The sequence below is a fragment of the Malania oleifera genome, chromosome 13 (assembly GCF_029873635.1).
Source record: "Malania oleifera isolate guangnan ecotype guangnan chromosome 13, ASM2987363v1, whole genome shotgun sequence".
Classification (NCBI taxonomy): Eukaryota; Viridiplantae; Streptophyta; class Magnoliopsida; order Santalales; family Ximeniaceae; genus Malania; species Malania oleifera.
This window is the reverse complement of record NC_080429.1, coordinates 63,559,542-63,583,784: the sequence shown is the minus strand read 5'-3', so window position 1 is coordinate 63,583,784 and position 24,243 is coordinate 63,559,542. Positions and strand designations below refer to the sequence as shown.

Below are 24,243 nucleotides of genomic sequence, written 5' to 3'. Positions count from 1 at the left end.
CGTCCGTCGTTGTGTCGGTGCTTCTCATAGTTTGTGATTGTCCCAATTAGTTTTGATTGTTCTTCTTGTTTTTGGTGTGGTTTGTGATTTGTGAGTGTCGCAATGGAATCTATGAATCCCAAAAATTTGTTTCCTACATTGCTGCCGCAAATAATGACTCAAAAGTTGGATGGAAATAACTATGTTCAATGGTCTAAAGTCGTTCGGATTTATTTAGCAAGATTAGGGAAATCTGACCACTTGCTCCAATATGAGTCTTCTAATGAGAAAAAAATACACGTATAGGTTTAGGAGATGCCTTGATCGATTCCCTCTTATGGAATTCAATGTAACCACCAATTGCACAGATGTGTATGCATCTAGATACGTACAAGGAGATTTGGGATTATGTCAGACTTCTTTACTCCAATAACATTACACATATGTATAATTTATCCGAGGAGTACTTTCAATTACAACAAGGCGATAGGAGCATTGCATATTATTTTGGAGAGATGAAGCATATTCATCATGAATTTAACGTCATGCAACCGATAACTACCGACATACGTGAGATGCAAAAGCAGAGGGAGCAAATGACAATTCTTCATATTCTATCAAGCTTGAGACCTAAGTTTGAGGCAATTCGGTCTCACATACTCAGTAATGTCGAGCTCCCGTCATTTGTTGATGTTTATTCTCGTGTCCTTCATGCTTCCTTGAAAACGCATTCTCCTGTTCTTGCATTTGGCTCTTAGAGGACAACCTTTGCTAGATAGAGTAATTCTAGTTCTCTATCAAACAATCGCAAAAGTTATCATGGTGGTTCAAGTAGTGTAGTGGTAGAGACGGACGAGGTAAAGGTATTCCTTGCAAGTGCACTCATTGTGGATGGGATAATCATAGTATTGAACAATGTTGTGATCTTCACGGCAGACCTTCACGTGTTGCCAATGTAGCCACCACTGAATTAACACCTTTGGGGGCGGCCAATGCAGCCACCACCAACTCCTCACCTTTGGGGTCGAGTAGGGGGTAACGTACTATCTCTATGTTACAGGAAGAGTATTCCAAGTTCTAGCAGTATCAAGCATCACATAGTATGTCTGTCATCTAGTACTTCTCGTCCTAGTACTTGGGTTATAGACTCCACTACCATTGATCATATCACAGGTATACCTAGATTTTTCTCCACTCTTCAATAGCCTGCAAATTTGCCTTGTGTTACTCATGCTGATGGATCCACTGCTGCAACCAAGGGAATTGGGACTATAAATCCCACTTCTTCTATTTCTCTTCCTTCGGTTTTATATATTCCCAAATTTCCTTTCAATCTTATGTCCGTTACTAAAATTACTAAATCCATGAATTATTCAGTGACATTTTTCCCTAATCCTATGGTTATTCAGGACTTGAAGATGAGGAAGACGATTGGCGGAGGGCGTGAGGCAGGTGGACACTATCACTTTAAGCCGCTATCTCCTTCTACTACCTGCACTACTGCTGCCACACCTTTCCAAATTCATTGTTGCTTGGGTCATCCTTCATTGGAAAAGTTAAAATGTCTTGTTCCTGGTTTGAGTTCTGTGTCTAGTCTCGATTGTAAGTCTTGTCAATTGGGAAAGCTGCAAGACCTCTTGTGTTAGTTTATTCAGATGTATAGGATCCTAGTAGGGTCGTGTCCAAGCTGGGTTTCCGGTACTTTATAACCTTTGTGGATGATTATTCAAGAATGTCTTGGTTATATTTAATAAAAGATCGTTTCTGAGTTATTTCATGTATTTTGTGCCTCTTGTTCTAAAATAAAGACTCAACTAGTTCGAATACTTCAAAGCGACAATTCTAAATAACTTTTCAGTGCACAATTCACTTATTTATATGATTCAGTTTGGTATTGTTCATCAATCATCCTGTGTCGATACTCCTCAACAGAATGGGTTTGCAGAGCGGAAATTAGACATCTTCTTGAAATCACTCGCACTTTACTTTATCAAACGCATGTACCTTAAGTGTTTTGCAGTGATGTCGTACTTACTGCTTGTTATCTAATCAACAGAATGCCATCCTCTGTTCTTAGTGGTAAAATTCCCTACTTCATTCTTTTTCCTAATTCACCTTTATTTTCTCTTCCTCCTTATATATTTGGGTGTGTCCTTTGTTCATCAACTAACTCCTGGGGTGGATTAGTTGGATCCTTGTGCTATAAAATGTGTCTTTTTGGGCTCCTCATATACTCAAAAGGGATATCATTGTCATAGTCCTATGCTGCATCGCTTCTTTGTTTCTATCGATGTTACCTTCTTTAAGTCTACTCCTTACTACACCCAGTCACTACGCACTTCTCATTGAGTCTCTTCCTTTGCCTAATCTTCCAAATTCAACGTTATTGTCCTTGCCCAACCAACCGTTTGAGTCTCCATGTAGTTCAAGTCTTTCGCATCGCCTTGATCATCCTAATTTGCAGGTGTATTCACGATAGCAACTCCAAGGAAGAGAGTCCCCTCTAGCTTCTACTACCATGCCTTTGGTTTCCTTGTCTAATGATCATACTTCCAATGATTGTGATCCTCTTATTGTTGTTCGGAAAGGTAAACGCACATGTACTCAACACCCCATTTCCAACTATATTTCTTATGACCCCTTATCATCCGTCTATTATTGTTTTGTCACTACTCTATCATCTACTACCCTTCCTAAACCTGTTTTGGAAACCTTAGCCCATTCAAAGTGGAGGGATGCTATGGTTGAAGAGATGAATGCTTTACATGACAATGGTACTTGGGACTTGGTACCTCTTCCTTCTGACAAGTCTTTGGATGGTTGTCGCTGAGTTTACACAGTGAAAGTCAACCCTGATGGTTCTGTGGCTCGTCAAAAGACTCATCTTGTTGCTAAGGGATACACTCAGGTGTATGGTTTGGATTATTCTGATACTTTTTCTTTGTTTGCCAAACTTATATCAGTATGTCTATTCATCTCCTTGGCTACTACTTGTCACTAGCCTTTGCGTCAGTTAGATGTGAAAAATGCCTTCTTGCATGGTGACCTTGAGGAGGAGGTTTATATGGAGCAACCATTTGGGTTTGTTGCTCAAGAGGATTCAGGCTTAGTGTGTTCGCTCTTTTTAAAACAGTCTCCCAGAGCATGGTTTGGTTGTTTCAGTGTTATAGTACTTGAGTTTGATCTTCGACGGTGTGCTGTGGATCATTCCGTGTTTTATCGTCATACTTCATTGGGTAGGATCCTTGTTGTTTATGGTGGATGATATTGTTATTACAGGTGATGATGATAAAGGTATTCGGAGTCTTAAAACTTTTTCGACAGACTAAATTTCAAACCAAATATTTGGGACCGTTGAAATACTAAAATACTTATAGGTTATAGAAGTATTGAGATCTCGTATCGGAACTGTTGTGTCACAAAGGAAGTATGTTCTTGATCTATTAGATGAAACTGGCTTGTTGGGATGTAAACCGGTTGATACACCCATGGATTCTAACAAGAAGTTAATGTTGGATATGGGTGATTTGCTACCTGATCTTGGACAATACTGGAGACTTGCTGGGAAGTTGAATTATCTCACAATTACTCAATCGAATACATCTTTTGCAACAAGTGTTGTAAGTCAATTTCTAGATTCTCCGAGGACAAGTCATTGGACGTAGTAATTCGCATCTTGAGGTATCTTACAGATGCACTTGGGAAAGGGCTTTTATATCATGATCAAGGTCACACTTATATCCATGGATATACAGATGCAAATTGGGTTGGATCGCCTTCCAATCGAAGATCCACCACCGAGTGTTGTATCTTGGTTGGTGGTAATTTGGTTTCTTGGAAAAGTAAGAAACAAGCAGTGGTGGCGGGTCAAGTGCTGTCAGAATATAGACCTATAGCTTACACTACCTGTGAACTTGTCTGGTTGAAGAACATGTTGGAAGATTGGGTTTTTCCACATTCTCAGCCAATGAAGTTGATGTGTGATAATCGAAGTACTCTTCATATTGCCTCCAACCCAGTCTTTCATGAGCGGACGAAGCATATTGAAGTTGATTGCCACTTTTTTCGGGAGATACCTGTGTAGAAGCTCATTACAACCACTTATGTGAAGGCGGACACGCAGCTTGTTGATTTTTTTACCAAAGCATTAGGGTTGCTCGTGTTAGATTCATTTGTAACAAGCTATGATCTTATGACATTTATGCTCCATCTTGAGGGGGAGTGTTACGTTGTATATGTGTTTTAGTATTTTTATTATTGAGTGTGTTAGTATGTTAATTAGTGAGAGTTAGTAAGGGTATTATTATCATTAGAATGTATTTAAATTTGTATTATAAATTGAAGGAGAGACCTGTCATCAAGTTAGGTTATTCATTTTTAATCAAATCTTAACAAGATCTACAACTTAAAAATATGCACATCAACAATGGAATTAAAGTTAAAGAAGTGATCTTTTCAATGGATTAAATTAGGCATTAAGTGTAATTGTTTGGTAGAAGTAATGGTGTTTTGAATTTTAGTGTGCAATCAGCCAGTTCAAGATTTTTATGTGTTTGTTTGTATTCCCTATGTCAGAAAACATGTTAAGCTTATATTTGAAGTTTTTTTTTTTTTTTGTCAAAGTTAATTATATTTATGTAGAAAGCATGGATTATCATTGTCCTTAGTTTGGAGGGCTGTTCCAAGCCTACAAAGCATCTAAGGCATGTATTAGCATAATAGAGTGTTATATTGAATGAAAATTAGAGTCTTTGGCCTTGCCTTGTTTCTCTTCAGTTTTGTATCTCCATTGTGAGTGACTAACTTTATCTTTGAACGTTGTATCTCTTTAAGTGGTGAGTTGTTTGTATATTTAGAGTGGTGAGTTTTCTTGCTTCTATATCTCTTTGGTGGATTTCATTGAGTGGCTAGCAACCTAGCATCAGTTTGGTATTAGAGCCCAATTCTCATGGCTGTTCATGGTCATCTTTTTCAAGAATAACATGGGAGAGATATTCGTGATCTTGAAATGGATGAGGTGAGAAGGCAAATCCAAGAAATCCAGCAACGTGTTGAATGTTATGAGAATCATGTTGGTGATGAAAATGGTTCTAGCAATGGTGATGGTGATGGTGATGTATTTGTTTCCATCATGTTCCAAATCATGTCTCAAGTGATGACTACATGACATCCAGAGTTTTCATGGCCTTACATCTTTTTATCGCGGGTTTACCAAGGATTTTAGTACCATTAGCACTCCAATCACTAAATGTTTGAAAGGAGACACTTTAAGTATTTGCTGATTTATCTCCTTAGTATGGTGATGCTAGCACATATGACTCAACGGAAAGTCTTTTTCAACAGGGGAGCATGACACAGGATTCTGCCCAACTAGCTCAAGTGAATTTGGGCTGCTGGAAGGTGACTTAATCATGCCAACAGAGAGTTCTTGAAGTGGTGGACCAGCAGGTTTTGGCCCATTTTTTATCCCATTTTTGAAGAGGTTCTAGAGGCTCAAAATATGCACATGGTATATGGATTTAAAGCTAAAGAAGTGTTCTTTTTGACAGATTAAATTAGACATTAATTGGAGTTGTTTGCAAGAAGTCATGGTTGTTTGAATTTGAAGTGTTCAGCCTGCCAGCTTAAGCTTTTTATGTGTCTGTTTGTATTCCCTGTGTCAGAAAATGTGTCTTTTTTTTTGTCAAAGTCAACTATATTTAGCTAGAAAACATGAAGTATCAATTCCCTAAGCTTGAAGGTTGTTCCAAGTCTATAAAAGCATCTGGGGCATGCATTAGCATATTAGAGTGTGATTTTGAATGAAAATTGCAGACTTTGTCCTTGTCTTGTTTCTCGTCAGTTTTGTATCTCCTTTGTGAGTGCTCAAGTTTATCTTTTAAACCCTTTATCTCTAAAGTGGTGACTTATCTGTATCTTTAGAGTGGTGAGCTTTCTTTCTTCTTTATCTCTTTGGTAGATTCCATTGATGTTGTGTTTTTGTGGCTCTTATACTTGATGGAGTACATAAACAAAGGAAGAAAACATATTTGAAGACACTTGTGCAGAGCAGCAGCAAGAAATCGTCAATGAATTGACTGAATTCGTCGACTAAAAGATACCGAGAGCAAATAAAATTTAGTCTGTCTGAATTCATCGACGAATTCGCTTGGGGCAACAAGGATGTTTTCAAATTTTGAATATGAATGTTAAAGTGGTTGGGTGTTTGGAGGGAAGCCTCCGTGGTGTTTATAAATATACCATTTTGGGTATGTTCATAGCGTGGAAAGATCATTGTATTGATTTTATTGTGTACTTTGTGAATTTCATAGTGGAAACTTTTGTTGATTGCTCCCGTGGATGTAGGTTTTGCCAAACTACGTAAATCTTTCTGTAGATTGTTATTGCTTTCAGATATACTGCGTGTGTGTGTTCCAATTTGGTTCTTCATTGTTTGCTGCATTTAAATTTCACTGTGCAATCCTGAGTTCTTTCACAACAATTGGTATCAAAGCGTTGTTGTTATGGCATCGGGCACTTCATCTACAAAGTTTGATGTTGTCAAATTTGATGGAACCGGAAACTTCGGTTTATGGCAGAGGAGAGTGAAAGATTTGCTTGTGTAGCAAGGGATGGTGAAGGCCTTATATGGTGTTCAACCGGAAGGTATGGATGAGGCTACTTGGAGGGAATTAGAGGCAAAGGTTGTTGCTACAATACGATTGTGTCTGGCCGACGAAGTACTCTATCATGTGATAGAGGAAGATTCTCCTGCGGCTGTTTGGCAAAAGCTTGAAAGTCGGTACATGTCCAAATCCCTTACTAACAAATTATTTCTTAAGCGGCGTCTTTATTGGCTTAAGATGGTTGATGGTTCGAACTTAAATCAAAACATCAACGCATTTAATCAAATCATAAGTGATTTAATGCGTGTTGATGTAAAATTTGAAGAGGATGATAAGGCATTGATGTTACTGAATTCCCTGCCAGCAACTCATACATATGAAAATTTAGTTACCACTCTTACTTGAGGAAAAGAGAGCCTAAACTTGGAAGAAGTGACAAGTGTCTTGTTGGGTTTTCATCAAAGGTTGAAAATTTGCAATGAAAACTCACACGGAGAAGGACTTGTGGTGAAAGGTAACTATGATCGTGGGAGAGGAAAATTCAGAAATGGATCGAGTCAAAAATCTTGTATCAATCCAAGAATAAAAAGGATATCCAGTGCTATAAGTGCGGTAAAAAGGGCGCGTTAACGCGGAGTGTCTGGATTGGAAGAAAGGAAATGCTGAAAAACATGAAGGGACTTCAAAATCAACAAATGTAGTTTGAGAAGAAAATTCAGTTTGCAATGATGGTGATGTACTTTCAGTTTTGTCGGGGTCGGATCGCCTAATGGACTAATGGATTCTAGACTCGGCATGTTCTTACCATATGACTCCAAACAAGGAGTGGTTCAGCACTTAGAGGTTGGTAAATTCAAGTTCAGTTCTTATGGGTAATGATATTTATTGTAAAATCAACGACATTGAAAGTGTTAGAATTAAAATGTTTGATAGTGCTATGAGAACCTTGAGTAATGTAAGACACATACCGGAACTACAGAAGAGTCTAATTTCACTTGGCACCTTGGATTGTAATGGATTTAATTACAAGTCCGAAGGTGGGGTTATGAAAGTATGGAAAGGTAATCTGACAGTGATGAAAGGGCAAAAATTAGATGGAAATATTTACACACTGCAAGGAACTGCTGTTGTAGGTGGAGCTGTAGCTGTAAATACTGAATTTGATGAAACAGTCTTGTGGCATATGCGTCTTGGGCATATGGGTGAACATGGTATGAAAGAACTTCACAATAGGAAACTCTTGAAAGGTATGAAAACATGTAAACTAAATTTTTGCAAGTTTGTATCCTTGGGAAACAAAACAAGGCAAAATTCAAATCAGCTATTCACAATATGGAAGGTATTCTTGATTATATATATTTTGATGTTTGGGGTCCGGTTAGAGTAGCATCAAGAGGTGGACATGTTTATTTTGTGAGTTTTGTTGACGACTACTCACAGAAATTCTGGGTATACTTCATGCGGCACAAGTCTAATACGTTTGCCATGTTTAAGTTGTGGAAAGCTGAAGGGGAAAACCAAATGATGAGGAGAATCAAATGCCTCAGGTCAGACAATGGGACTGAGTACGCTGATTCTAAGTTCATGGAGTTTAGTGAGCAACAAGGCATTAAGAGACCTTTCACTGTTCGTTGGACACCTCAGCAAAATGGTGTGGCTGAAAGGATGAACCAAACTCTAGTAGAAAGTGCTCGGTGTCTCAGGCTTAATGCAGGGCTACCGAAGAACTTCAGGGCCGAGGCAGTTAGTATGGCTTGTTTCTTTGTAAACTAATCACCAAAGGCATCACTAGAGGGAAAAGTGGCAGAAAAGGTATGGACGAGAAATGCAGTAAACTATTCCGAATTGAAGGTATTCGGTTATCCAGCCTATGTTCACATGTCTAGTGAGTAGAGATCGAAGTTTGACACAAAGTCTAGACGTTGCATCTTTTTGGGATATCAAAATGGTGTGAAGGTGTTCAAGCTGTGGGATCCAATGGCAAACAAGGTGGTGATCAGTAGAGATGTAGTTTTCGATGAGAAAGCTATGGTAAAGCGTACTCAAGAATTTGATGAACAGAAACAAGAGCCAGAAAACTGGAGCAAAGATGAACATGTTGTGCAGGTGGAGTTAAAGGCTCAGGGCAACGACAATGATCTTGGTCCTTTGGTTGCAGGGAGTTCTAGATCGGGAAACCAGCAAGTCGCCAATATTCCTATACAGAGATCCAGACGCATTATCAGACCACCGCCAAGTTATGGATTTGAAGAGTTAGTATCTTATGCTTTCATTACCAATTGCAATGATCCAACTACATTTCAAAAGGCAGTGCATGGCCTGGAGAAAAGTAGGTGAATGGGTGCAATGATTAAGGAAATGAATCGCTGCATAAGAATCAAACTTGGGAGTTGGTGGAGCTTCCAGATGGGAAGAGGGTGATAGGTTGCAAATGGGTATGTAGGAAGAATGAAGCAATTTCAGAAAAAGGAAGAAGGAAATTCAAGGCACGATTAGTAGCAAAAGGGTACTCACAGAAAAAGGGAATAGATTATGATGAAATATTTTCACCTGTGGTCCGACACACTTCTATCAAGGTAGTATTGGGGTTGGTAGTTCATTATGATCTGCATTTGGAACAAATGGATGTGAAGACGGCATTTCTCCATGGTGACTTGGAGGAACAAATTTATATGGTACAGCCAGAGGGATTCAGTGAATCAAAGAAAGAACACTTAGTTTGCAAATTGAAAAAATCTCTTTATGGGTTGAAACAGTTTCCAAGGCAATAGTACAAAAGATTTGATTCCTATATGATCAAGATTGGCTACAAAAATGTGAGTATGACTGCTGTGTGTATGTGAATAAACTTGATGATGGTTCTCTTATTTTCTTCTTGTTGTATGTCGATGACATGTTAATAGCTGTGAAAAATTTAACTAAGGTAAATCAGTTAAAGGAACTGTTGCATAAAAAGTTTGACATGAAAGATCTTGGTCTAGCCAAGAAGATACTTGGGATGGAGATTCGCCGGGACAGAACTGTAGGGAGGTTATGGTTATCTCAGGACGGTTATATGGAGAAGGTGTTGGAAAGGTTCAGCATGGCTGATGCTAAACCGGTATGTACACCTCTAGCAAGTCATTTTAAATTGTCTACTGTTGAATGCCCAAGTACGGATGATGATATCCGAGACATGTCAAAGGTCCCATATGCTAGCGCCATGGGGAGTTTAATGTATGCCATGGTGTGTACAAGACTAGGCTTACCACATACAATGAGTGTGGTGAGTAAGTTTCTTTCTAATCCAGGTAAACAGCATTGGAGGTTGTCAAATGGATTTTCGGATACTTACGAGGTACGTCTAGTTATGGTATCATGTTCGGCAAGCAACAGGATAGTCCATCACTTGTGGGGTTTGTTGATGCTAATTATGCAAAGGATATGGATAACAGTCAACAAAAAGTCTACAACGGGTTATGTCTTTACCCTTGTAGGAGGACTTATATGTTGGAGGTCCATGGTACAATCCTTGGTAGCATTGTCTACAACTGAATCTGAATATATGGCAGTTGCCGAAGCTGCAAAGGAAGCCTTATGACTTACCGGTTTGGTCAAAGAGTTGGGTAAATAGAAAAATGGGGTTGTGCTTCGTTGTGACAATCAGAGTGCTATTTACTTAGCGAAGAATCAAGTGTACCATGCTAGAACCAAGCATTTTGATGTAAGGTTCCACAGGGTCTAGGAATTGATTACTTCAGTTGAACTTGTATTGGAGAAAGTTCACACTTCTGAAAACACAGAGGACATATTGACAAAGCCGGTTACTACTGAAAAGTTCAAGCATTGCTTGAACTTACTTCATGTCTCCAAGTGCTAGAAGGGAGACAACCAAACCTAACATTATAAGGTCAATGTAGAGCAATTAGATATGTTTTTAGGTTCTCCTAAGGGGCATATAATCGCTAAGGTGGATATTGTTGTGTTTATGTGGCTCTTATTCTTGATGGAGTGCATAAACAAAGGAAGAAAACATATTTAAAGACACTTGTGCATAGCAGCAGGAGGAAATCATTGAAGAATTGACTGAATTCGTCGACTAAAAGATACCAAGAGCAGATAAAATTCAGTCTGTCCGAATTCATCGACAAATAGGCCTAATTCGTTGATGAATTGACCCAAATCATCGACAAATTCGCTTGGCGCTGTGAGGATGTTTTCAAATTTTAAATAGGAACGTTAAAGTGGTTGGGTTTGGAGGGAAGCCTCTGTGGAGTTTTTAAATATATCATTTTGGGTATATTCAGAGTGCGGAAAGATCATTGTATTGATTATATTGTGTACTTTGTGATTTTCATAGTGAAAACCTTTGCCGTTTGCTCCCACAGATGTAGGCTTTGCCGAACCACATAAATCTTTGTGTAGATTGTTATTGCTTTCAGATATACTGCATGTGTGTGTTCCAATTTGGTTCTTCATTGTTTGCTGCGTTTAAATTCCGCTGTGCAATCCCGAGTTCTTTCACAGCAATTGAGTGGTGAGTAAAGCTACCTATTGTGTGTGTGTGTGTGTGTGTGTGATCTTCTAGGTCCTTATTTTTAGCAACCTGACATCCGATACCTCTTTTTATATTACAGCAACCAACCATGAAATTATTCATTTACAGCTAGCACCTGCATTATCTCCAAGCTATGCTTGGTATTTTGGGTGTCTCCCCTTCTTTTTCTTTCCTCCTAGGACCATAGCCTGAGTTTTAACGTGAGGATCAGAAGACAGAATATCATTGTTCTTGCTAGAAGCTCATGGATTTGGACCTGTCGATGAATCCAGGGCACAAGAGTCCCTTGTTAGTGGTTCATTAACTGCACATTTTAAATCATGACAATGAGTCTCTTTAGCAGCAGAATCCATCTTTATCCAATACTGATTTGCTGGAACTGGGGGAAAGAGGATCAATGACTCTTTTAGAACTAAGAATGCTAGGGCACTGTAAAGAGTCTTCCAAACCATCTCTAAACTCCGAGTTCAAGTATAGGCTTTGGAGTATCAGTTCCTCCACTGATCGATATTAGTTACCCTCTTTTTCTGATGATAGATAAATGATTGGGAGCTGGTACTATTTCTGAGTTGACTTTCAACATCTTCATTGAGCTCAGACTGAAAAATCATAATTAGGGGCCACAAAATTCCCATATGTTACAAATTCACCGTCTCCAATCACTTCCTCTTCAACTGCTGAGAGTAGGCTAGACTGATTATGAACGGGAGTATTTTAGGATTCAATAGACATTTTATTATTAGCATGAACAGATTTCTCCTTCCATACCTGCTTAGTGTTGCATTTTTTTTCTCTAATGATCAAATGTTGAACACTTAGAGCATTTCAGAGGCTTCCAGGTTAATTCCACATCCACCATAGTAAAATCCCCCCTCCATGGTCATCACTTCAATTTGATCTAAAAAAGAATCTCAAAGGGTCAACTTCCACACAAATTCTTGGAAAAGATAGATTGCGCATTGGCCTTGATAAGTCCATGTATAAAGGAGTATCAATGGAGCAGGCAATATAGCTAAGACCAGTTGGAGTCCAGTAAATTACCAGAATACTATGAAATTTCACCCAAACAGGAACTCTATGAAACTGCAATCTCTCTCTCAGCCTTTTATGACCAGTTAGATACAAATAAATTGTTGCTATGAACCAAGGGCCATTTTCAAGCATCCAAGATTTATCAGCAAGGAAAGCAAATTTGAAGAGAAAATTACCATTCAACAGAGTGAAGATGTCCATTGTTCCAGACTTTCTCCAGATCTGATCAACAACATTTTGAACATATGTAAAAGCCAATGTCTTACCCATGAATTGTTCAATAATAGCTTCTTGCCACTTTTCGACACCAGCAACCAGGATTTCTGGAGTAGGATTGATAATAACTCTTGCCATCAACCTTGATAGGTTTGAAAAACCTCAGTTCACTCTCTCCTAATCTGCTGGCAATCAAAAAGACTACTCCAAATCTTATTTGATAAAACAACTTTCTCTCGTCTGGTGATACGTTCTGGTTGTAAATTGCAATTTGCAAATAATTCTTCGATACCCAGTAGATTGCTCAACAGCAGTTACAGGATGCTTCAGTAGATGCTCCATTTCTTCAAAATTTCAATGCAGGAGGAAATTCAAAGAGAATATCACAAGATCAAAATGAAATCAATGGAACCAAGCAAAATTGGCGAAGACCTGCAGAATCAATATATTGGTGTATGTTAGATCATGCAGGCTAACATGCTGCAAGAGAATACCGGAATTTCCTGCCATTGGAGTGTAACAGCTTTAATTTTTACTTTCTTTAAATATAAATTTTTACCTTTCAATTGTTGTTGTGTCTCCAACTGTGGTTCCAGCAAAGCCCAAAAGGAAAATAATTGCCTTGTTGGAAATGTTGGTTTTGTCATATACTAATTAATCTTTTGGCTGACTGATATTTTATAATTCAAAAAATTACTATGCAGGTCCGAATTCTTGCCTCGATGGATCAACCCATCCTAGATGCCATTTGTGAGAGGTTAAGACAAAAAACATATATAACAGGAAGCCAAATTTTGTATCCTGGTAGTCTGGTCAAGAAAATGGTCTTCATTGTACGCGGAAAAATGGAAAGTATTGGAGAAGATGGGATTACAGTTCCTTTGTCTGAGGGGGGTGTTTGTGGGGAGGAGCTTCTCATCTGGTGTCTTGAACATTCGCCAGTGAACAAAGGTATAATTATCTCAACTTCTGAGTACTTTTTGTTATTGATGCATAGAATGATTTTGTTCAGGAATTCAACCATTTCATCCAGCAGAACTTGTGACTGGTTTTGGGACTGATTAATTTGCTCAGATTGGTTTTGGGATTGATTAATTTGTTCAGATATGAGCTAATTTGATTATTTGTACATGACGGAATGTGCTGTTAGCAATTCCAATTTAAATAGGAATGTTGTCAAATGATGCTACTAGTAACCAAAAGCATGGTACCATAACACTCAACTAATAACTTTGTTAATTAAGCAACTCTACAACGACGGAGTCAGATTACTGCCTTGAAATTATCTGCATTGAAGTATATACTTTGATAACCTATAGAAGTCCCTTGTATTATTCAAGGATCTTTCAGCAAGTGACATAAATCAGTTATTTCTAGCAAAAGAACATGGGATGCTTCCCAAACAGCCAAATTGTTCACTTGAATTATTAAGTCACCACTAGACACACAAACTTTTGTGTTTACACAATCAGCCAAGTCCAATATGTTCCACTCTAGTACATGACTGGCAACTCTGTCCAGATTAGATCTGGTAGAGAAGTTAGGCACAGAAGGAATATGATATTAATAATCATCTTCATTACAAATATGAAATACAGCACTTACGGGTAGAGAATAAGAGCGAAGAAGAGAAGGGAGAAGAAGAAAGGAAAGGAGGTGAGTGGCAGCAGTTGAGAGTCCTGGAGAGATGTGTTCAGCTCCAGGTCTGCCCTCTTCACGTATTAATAATAAAAGGATATAATGACAAGAATGCCTGACTCACACCACCAAATTACTAAAATAATATATACCCTGCTAAATCTACCCCTCAAGATGGATGTGCATAAATATCATTTACCCTTAGTTTGCTGCAACAATTAAATAGGGATGTGTAGACAAAGCCTTTGTGAAAACATCTCCTAACTGATCCTCAAATTTGGCAAATGGAACTTGTTGGTCCGTTTATAGCACCCGCAGGGGTGAGGGGGGTTGAATTGGATGGCCTTAAAAAAATTCAACTTGTTTAAGTTCTTTCAAACTGAATTGTAAATTAATCTATTCAAGAACAGAAATTGAGATGAGATAGCATAATTGATCAAACCCTCCAAACAATAATGAAAACACAGATCAAGCAATAAGTAAGAGAGGCACAGATTTTGCAGTAGAGAGTGCCAAGCAAAATCACTTGAGAATTTGCACTAGTTCAATCAATTGATTACACAGAACCACTCAGTCAGGACAACCCGTCCTTATCTCACAAGTTACCTCTCTTGGCTTCCTCCAAAATCAGCTCAACCTGTACTTAGGACCCTCCGCCCCCTCAGGAGAATCCTGTTTAAAAATTTTAGCAGTGAAAAATATGCTGAAAAAAAAAATGCAGACAACATAGACACATTCTAAGTTCCCCGTCATCTTTATGAGCCCTTTAAAACTCATGAACAATGTTATTCATATCCAATGGCAGAAAAGAGAAATCAGTCACAGAACTTTTATTGATTAGAAAACAAAATCATAGCACTTGTTGGGATTTTATTTAATTTTATTTTTTGGGAAAATAGGAAAATGTAGACTACAAACTACAGTCAATACCTAATCATCATTAAATTGCAACATTGTCTTTCTAGTTTAAGGTAATACAATACAACTATAGTGCCTGGCTGATGCAAGTGTGTACATTTTAAGTTGACAAAATTCAAGGTATATTAATTGCTCCTTTTTCCTCTTAACTATTGTGACACATAAAAATCAAGCTTCTTGATTACAGCTGTTCCATTTTTAAATGAGTTAGACATTTTACTGTTATGACCTTTAAACTAATAATCCTCTTCGATTAAGGTTATTCCATTATTCAGAAACTTCAAGAATACAAGTATTATCTGGCAATGCACCAAGAGTCTAGAGGTGAATGACTAATTTTGCTAAAATTATCTGTTTGACAGATGGCAGAGGAATAAAGATTCCAGCGCAGCGATTGCTTAGCAGCAGGGTGGTAAGATGTGTAACGCATGTTGAAGCTTTTATACTGCGTGCTGATGATCTTGAAGAAGTCACCAGTATTTTTACAAGATTATTGCGGAATCTACGCATTCAAGCGGCTATAAGGTTATCCATATGACATACTCAAACGTCAATGCATGCCTTGAAAATAATATTTCTGATTGGATACACCAATTTGGAGTTTTTTTTATGAAACCAGGTTTTTTTTTTTATAAAGCTTTTACCAAAATGGGGGATTTTTCCAAACTATCTACCGAAGTGGGGAAAAAATTGAATGTTCAACCTGCAATTACAATCAATAAAAACTAAAATCCCAGGTTGAACTTGTGGATTTGGTCACAGCAGCATAATCACGATTTCACTATCGGCCGAAAATGTGTCAGGCAATTGATGGTGTGTTGCTCCTTTTTTTAGTACATTGAATCAAAAATCCAAATCAAATATGACCCCTTACTCTGCAATTGTCATTGCTTAGCTCAAGTATGCCATTTTCACCTCACTGTACTCCACTCAGGGTTATGTTTGTTCTGCCCCTCTCAATCTGCCATAGAAGAGCTCACTGAGCTGGGGGCTAAAATAATCACCAAAGAAAACAGGAATTGTGGGCCAAGAAATTAAATAGCAGGCCCATAATTTTAGTGTCCTCTGGAGAAGATAATTGAGAGGCTCATTCTGGTATTGTGCATGACACAGTGATGAAGGAAGGAGTATTGGCCCTGCATTTAGCTTTCAGAGAGGGGGCCAGGAGGGCCCGGGGGGGGGGGGAGGGGGGGTTGGGGGGTGGTGGTGGGGAATAAAGGCTGTGGATTGCATAGAAGAAAAGTGCTGTATCTGAGAAGGGATCAATATGAAGGATGTTGCAAAATTGCCCTCAGAACAGGCTGAACAGACGATATTGGAAGGACAAGAAAGGACAATTGAAAGCAGATGGATGTGCCAATGACACTGATTTTTATGACTTCTCCGTTTGTCAGGGAAATATGACCCTGAATGACAGACCGCTGTTTTGGTTGGACACTCTCGACTCCCCTCTACCCTCTTCTGAAAAAATTGCTCTAGCTGGCACAAAGGCAAATACAGAGAGGGGCTCTGATTTAGAGTGTTGTCAGCAGATTGATGGGGAGAGTCCAGAACTGTAATTTAACTTGGGCAGTAGTTCTCTCTTAAATCCTAAAACTGTCTTGTATGCCTGCATGCCCTATTGACTCCATTTTTCTATAAATGTCACAGCATATATGGTTAATTTTGCTTTGCAATATATGAGAGACAAGTTTACTTTGCAATATATGAGGCACATTTTACATTTGAATATTGCTTCTTTTTTACAGAAGGCAAGAAAATTATCCTTGGTCTTTTCATTAAAAAGGTGTGAAAATTACTTGTTTTCACAAACATACACATCACAGTAATCTGATATATTCTTTGCAGATATGAGTCACCCTACTGGAGAAGCCTTGCAGCAACCCGCCTTCAAGTAGCTTGGAGATACAGGAAAAAACGTCTCGCTGAATCCAACTGTTCAACCTTGTGAGCATAACCCTATTTTTCAAGTTTTTCACATCATATGGATATTTGTTGAAAATTTCATATATATTTTGACCAGAATATGAGGCTGCGAAAATCCATTGTGAAATTTTCATGTCAGAATGCAATCGACAACACCTGATTTTTGAGAGGAAACCGTTTTAGAAGAATCATTTTGAAGTCAGCTGTTAAGCAAGGATCGTCATGGATAAACTTAAAACACTGGAAGAATGGTAGACAATGCCGGTGCTAGCACATAGTATTATGACCACTATGCTTTGTGTATAATAGGTTATCAAACCATTTGTATGTATTGATTTTCTTTAATTGTCTCGATGGAATGAAAGTCACAGTTTATTCATCTTGTGAATTTTCCAATTCAAACATATTGAATTCATGGTATTGAATCAGCGTTTGCGCGAACTTCCCATAACAGGTCTAAAGAAAGGTTGGAGTAATGGATGGATGTTATACAACACGAAGCATAAAATTTTTCAAGCACGCACAACGATGTCAATGTTTAAGAATAAGCATATGATCTTCTAAATTCTACCTACAAACACTATTTAGTGAGGAAAATAAATTGTGTTAGTTTTAGCACACAATATGTAAGAAAATTTATTCACCTTCACTACCTTGATGTCCAAACAATTAAGAGATACAACTAAAATAGAAAATTAATAAATTAGGGACATTATACAAGTAAATTAAGATGCATAAGTGTAAATTAGCGTAAGTGTTGTAATAAAATTCAATTATTCAAAAAAGAAAAAAACAAGTGCAGGGGATCTTTGTGGGCTGCCTGATGAAGATATCAACCATCTGTTCTTGCACTGTCAAAAGGTTCCATACATCTGGTTAGCATCTCCTCTTCAATCAAGAATGGATGGCTTTTGCGAGTGTGGGATCTGCTAAAAAGCTGGAGTAGACAAGGCAACCGCTAAATAAAGCCGAGACAATCATATTCCTAATACAATTGCTTTTTTTTCTTCCCTGGTTTATCTGGAAAGCAAGAAACAATATTATCTTTAATAATAAGACCCGGAATCTGCAACAAGTTGTTCATGAAGCCTTCGGCCTTCGGTGCCCTAGACAATTGCTTTGACGAGGATTCAAAGGATCTGGATAAAGAGAGGGAAACAAAATATCACCAAATTATCTCTCTAACTCCAATTGATCGACTATTAATGCAATCGTACGTTGTGGTGCTGCAATGAGGACTAACAGTTGCGCTGCTGCAGCCTGCAGGCATCGTCTTCAGAAACAAGGAAAAATAGGTTTTTGCATTAAGAGGATCAAAATTCCATGCAGCCCTTACTCATGTTGCTGAAACATTGGCTATCAAGGATTCTATTCCCACTATGCTGCGATACGTGCTTTGGCTGCATCAATGATTTTGCTACGTATCCTCCATTTCTTCTTCTGGTTTGTACAGACACCAGAAGAAGACATTTTCACATAAAAATTTTATTACAGCCAATAATATGATAAAAATTAAAAGTAACATTGCTCCTTTTTCTCAATAATTTTATCTATTTAGATATATTATAATAAATGTAGACCCCCAATTTATCCTCTTATATTAAAAAAAAAAATTGTATTATTTCTTAATACAACAAAAAAAGACAAATACAAATATATATAATAATTGAAGTTCTTCATGTTGGCACTTACACACACAAATTCAAATTCAAATTAGAAAAATCAGAATTTAAAGCTAATTTAGCTATTTGATTTTAATTAAATAAATTTAAATTTGGTTAATCAAATTTAATTTAAGTTAGCAAATTAGATTTAATTTTGATTTGTTGATTTAAATTAGATTAGCTAATTAAATTACTCCTTGAGTCTTATAAATATGAGCTTGGGACATGGGAAAAAAAAAAAAAAGAAGACGGAGAAGGAGAGGAAAAAAAATAGAAGGAAAGAGGGAAAAGAATGGGGAAAGAGAGGAGAAAAAAAAAAAAAAAAGAAGGAAGAATTTCGTGTTAAGAGGAAGAAAAAACGTGTGCTTTTCCTAAAAATTCAGGATTGGTGGTGTCAGTGCAATTAGATTTCCTTAGATTATCGGAGGATGATTTCTCGTCCGATTGAGCTTATATTTTAACATACGGTGCCTGACTAATCCTTCTTCACTTTCAATGGTCCGATTGGCATTTAGAGCTTGGGAAACTTTGGTTTTTTGACTCGAACATCAGCTTCATTGCAGCTGCGGTGCCTGCACAGTCAGCTTGATCTAGACTATCAGGTGGTGAATTCTAATCCGATTAAGCTGAATTATTTACAGATTGTATATGACTTACCCTTCTTACTTTTGATTGGTTAGATTGTTATTTAGAAATTTTAAACTGTGGTTTTGTACCTTGTATATCAGCCTCATGGCAACAGCAGTTTTAAGATTAGAGGTGCCTATGCATTCAGCTTGATCCAAATAATCGGAAGGTGATTTCTCCTCCGAATTTTTACACGTTGTGCATGACTAATATCTCTTAATTTTGACCAATTAGATTGTTATTTAGAACTTTGAAACTTTTATTTTATGGCTTGAACAGGAGTCCCATTGCAGCAGCAACTTCAAGATTGGATGCTTACACAGTCAGTTTGATCTAAACGATGGTATGGTGATTCCTCGTCCGATTGAGTTAAATTTTTTATAAGTTGTTTATGATTCATTCTTCCTAATTCTGATCAGTCATCTTGTTATTTGGAGTTTCATAACTTTGATTTTCTAACTCGAATAGCGAGCCCATTGCAACAACAACTTCACATAAGAAAAAGTTCTTTAAAGTCCTATATTTTTTTAGAATAAATTTTAAAAAATAAAAAGAAGGTCTCAGAGAGTGAGGTATCATGGTGACACATATCAAGGTGACGTTGTACTAACAATACCCTGCTTCTAAAAATTACAAAATAAAAAAACAAAAATAAAAAATGTCATGTATCACCTTTGTGAGTAGACACATGGCACCCACTGGTTTAACTTGGTTCATTTTAAATGAACAGGTTGACCCGATTCACCATTTTATTTATTTATTTATTTTATTGTATATATTATTTTATTTAATATTTTTAATTGGTTTTAAATTTTATAAATTAGATAAAAATAACAAAAAAATCATAAAAAATCAGGAAAATGGTGAAAGTTTTAAAAAAACAATTTTTGAAGTCAAGAAAAATATTTTAAGTTATTTTTTACTTGAAATAAAAAAAAATGGAAAATAAAATACCAAAAAATAAAGAAAACTCTTTAAGAATCCTAGAAATTTTTAGAAAAAAATATTTGAAAAATTCTAAAAAAAATTTACAAGGATTTTTAAAAAATCTGGGAATATTCTCAAAGATGATTTTTTACGATTTTCTTGATTTTCATATGGGTGCGTTCCAATGATTTCAAAAAGGGTAAAGGGATATTCCAAACCTCACATGTATCAGCTCTAAGGGGAGGTTTATCTAACAAGATCCCCTCATTTGGAGTTCTTATTAGAGATTCCTAAATTGCATTTTGATTTTCATTTTCCTTTTTTATAATATTTTTTTATTTGTTTATTTTAAAGGAATTAATTAAAAACCATCAAAATCAATTTAGGGATATTTTATAACTAATTAAGTACCGTTCGTAGAACGGGTGTGTAGGGGGTGCTACTACCTTCCCCTCGCATAACCAAACTCCCGATCCAAATTCTAGTAAAGCAGACTAAGACTAGGTGTTCTAACTGCGCTAAGATAAAGAATAGGTTAGTAGCAACTCCAATTCAAATTTCAATATCTATTATCCCTTGCCAATTTGGATCCTTTCTCCGGGACGTTACGATAGCTTGGTGACTCCACTGGGGATATAGAGAGTCAAGCCATCAATTAGTTGTGAATTATACCGAATATGAATTTAATGGTCTTTGGATTGTTCCATGATGTTTTGTTCGTAAATGTGAATTGTTGTGTTTTTTGTGAATGTTTTGTTCATTGAATCTTTTTCTTGTATATAAGTCTTATATGATTAATTCTTGTATGCATGGAATGGATGGATAAACATGTGCAAGGTCTGATGATATGTGGGGGTTAAAGGGATAGGCTTTTAAAATTTATGTGAACACACACACTTTCATGAGCCTCATACCCAAGCTTCATCCTTTGGGACTAGATAGGAGTGTAATACCTTTAAACCTCATGAGACAAGGTCTTTGGGGGCACGCGACCCCTTCCCCTCAGTTTAAACTTTGTCCAAACCCATTGGGTAAGGATGAGGGACAGGCTGGGAGCCTTTGTCATTAATAAGGAATAAAGCTTGAACCACACATATTTTAACTCTAGCTTCCTCCCTTAGGATAGAGCTTGGGTGAAAACTTGTAAGTGATAAACCTACCGGGAGTTGGAACAAGACCTTCATCCTTCTTCACATAACTTAGTATATTTTTTTTGTGTCTATTTTCCTTTGTGTAGTTTCCCATACTTTGCATCCATTTTAGGCATACATACTACTTAGTCAAAATTCTAGAAAAATCTCAAGTTATCCTATAGACAACTCGGTAGTGGTATACAATGAAGAGGAAATAGAGGTTTAGCAATGTTTTGAAGTCCAACATAATCATCAGAAAAGTAGTTGAATTAAGGGAATTAAGGTGATTAAGGAAGGACATGAGGGGCAATCTGGTCAATTCAGTGCATTCGATGAATTAAGCTTCCCAAAACTCCAATCATTGTGTCCTTAAAGAGTTTCCACTTTTCTAATCGAGGGTTTGTTGTCAAGTCTTGTCTCAACAAGGATAATATGGCTATAAGGAAAGGTAGGGCTATTAAAGATTTGTCAGGGGTTAAATGCTCTGTATGTGGGGCAATTCTTAGAAGTTATCAGAGGAAAATAAGTGTGTTCACAAGTTAAGGAATACAACTTGATTCTTAATGTAACGACCCAAAAATTACACCATTTTTTTTATAATATAAATTACTCTGATACCCCTGTAATACTTGCTATAACATCTCAGACCCTAGATGGACACTGAGGTATCCCTGTACACAAATTGACACACCTATACAGTGGAAAACATAAAGTCATACACCCATATTTACAATAACAGAATTCAGTGTTTCCAAACCATATATACATATTTACACATCACCCCAGTATCATTTGCTCAAAAATATAATCCCCTAAATACACTTACCCTATAAACAGGGCAAAATAAAAATCTATTTATCTGCAAGCCTAATCTACTCACCTAACTAGATCACCTAAAAAATGTTAAACCACTGGGATGAGACAACACTTACTAAGAGGAAATATGTTATTACTAGTGTGTGGCGACTAAGTTTCATAAATATTATATTGACAATATCTAAAACTATAAAAGCGGGTAAATCAATATACAGTATAAATTGCATTTATCATAGTTTAAAGTATAACAATAATATCTGAGTTTTCTACTTTTCATACTTCAGGTATTATACTATATCTGTTGATATTCTGTAAATCTATATACATATACATAATTGAGATGTTTACCCTAGAAACTATACGTCATGATTTAACCCCTCATGACAAGGTTGTGCAGCTCGTAATCGGGACTTAATCCTGGATGGCCTACCAGGTAAGTCAACTGTACTCTATCAATCCTCAGTTCGGCCAAACTACAACCTCTCCTAGGCTTGGAACTGGTAACTACCTCATCAAACCGACCTCCTCAACCCATAATACTAGGGAGACTGCAATCTCTCCATAGACACGGTTGACGGAATCCACATACTATCTTATATATGTGATTGCACTCTGATCTAGAAATAGCAATGGTACCATGCTCTGCTAACTGAACATAACTTGATTCATCAGGGTCTGATACTGTATATACTATTTCTATAGATATCCTATTGTTTTCATAATGATTCCAAAATAACCATAACACTATAAATCTGATATGAAAATACTATAATATATGACTATAATATCTAACTGTTATATCTGACTGAATAATCTATAATGTCTGAGTGTTATGGTTTTGGAAAGCATGACATTCTGTAATTACTGTAAAATACTGATGAGTATAATATCTATATAATATTTGTCTGGTAAATATCTGTCTAGTAAATATATCTATCTACATATATACACTATAAATCATGATATTCTGAAAAACTATACAAATTATGCACTAATCAAATATCTACTCAGGCCACACAATTAATAAAACTCATATTCTGAAATCTATAAAACTGTATAATTTATACCCCATATATTAATAAACAAATATCATAACTTACTAATAATATTTCTAAATTTCCTAACATAGTATATTTCCCTTACCTAACTGGCTAGGAGGCTCGCCTCCAACTTAATCCTCACGCTCATGGCGTACTATCCCCAAAATCTTGAAATAATACATGTATGCATATTTCCAATATATCAACTATATTTCCCTGAACCTACATACTCGTAAATTTTCTGAATTATAATTTACCTGGGCTCCTGAAAATATTCACTGGGGTCCCCAACCCACGTCTGCAGGGTCCCAAAAACACCTTATTCCTAAAATATAATATCCTATTTTATTTCAAAAAACTCCAGTATATGCCCATATTACTCAAAATTTAAACTCAAATAAGCCTAATAAAACTGAAAATACCTAAATAATTTAGAAATGATTTTCTCTCGCTGAAACCCGATTTTATACTATTTATAGACCTTTTGCCACATGGCCTCATCAACGAGCCACGTCACCTCGTCGATGAGTTCAAGAAGGAAGTTCGTCGACGAGCACCTAACCCTTGTTGACGAGTTTCAAGCCCCAAAAATAGCCCCTCGGTAAACTCTCATTGACGAGACGCGCATTCACGTCGACAAGCCCAAGAATACTTTTCATCGACGAACGCTCCGTACGAGACCCTGCTGTATTCCCCTTTAAAATTCTTTTTCCCTCTCTTTTCTTTATTATTTACTTCTAATAATTATCCGAGTTATTACACTTAAATTGTGAGGATTATATATCAAGAGTTGGGCTTATTTAAGAGTTTTTTAGGTGAGGATATTTTTCCAAGAATTCTGGTAAAGTGGTTGTTTAGGTTGCATTGCATTCATGCATTTCATGCATAGTCATGCATGCATAGTCATTTCCAATGGGTCACTGCTCATATTCTAATTGCCTGTAAAACTAGTGAGCCAGGGTGGTAGAACTAATATCCGAAGTTCCAACATTAAGCATAACAAGGCAATCTCTCTACATCCCTACAATACTAGACAAAAGGTTAAAATCATTGGAGTGCATTTAGAAAGTCGCGTGAGAGGTCTTAAGCTAAGTCATGAGAAAATCCGACAAGATGTTAGGGATATTAAAGATTAGGTGAATAAGTTAATGGAGATACTCATCACTATGAACAAAAGAAAAGTTG

The 24,243-nt window shown here is 36.9% G+C and overlaps 1 protein-coding gene and 1 long non-coding RNA gene across 4 annotated transcripts in view; one reads left to right on the top strand and one right to left on the bottom strand.

Annotated features, from left to right (window-relative positions):
- Positions 1-17,299, top strand: part of LOC131146494 (probable cyclic nucleotide-gated ion channel 20, chloroplastic) — a 168,215-nt gene extending 150,916 nt beyond the window's left edge. For 2 of the 3 annotated variants that reach the window (XM_058096128.1, XM_058096127.1), the window contains 4 exons: positions 13,074-13,320; positions 15,288-15,450; positions 16,774-16,872; positions 16,991-17,299. In XM_058096128.1, the coding sequence (XP_057952111.1) occupies positions 13,074-13,320; positions 15,288-15,450; positions 16,774-16,872; positions 16,991-17,018 (537 nt within the window). In that variant the 3' untranslated portion in view covers positions 17,019-17,299. Of the gene's footprint in view, positions 1-13,073; positions 13,321-15,287; positions 15,451-16,773; positions 16,873-16,948 lie in introns of all 3 variants that reach the window. The other variant, XM_058096129.1, reaches the window with a different exon arrangement.
- A 162-nt stretch (positions 17,300-17,461) lies between these two features.
- LOC131146400 (uncharacterized) lies at positions 17,462-18,296 on the bottom strand. Its single transcript, XR_009134368.1, has 2 exons — positions 18,069-18,296; positions 17,462-17,990 (listed from the first exon to the last, which is right to left on the bottom strand). It is a non-coding gene; the product is annotated as an uncharacterized LOC131146400 (long non-coding RNA).
- Positions 18,297-24,243: the final 5,947 nt, after the last annotated feature.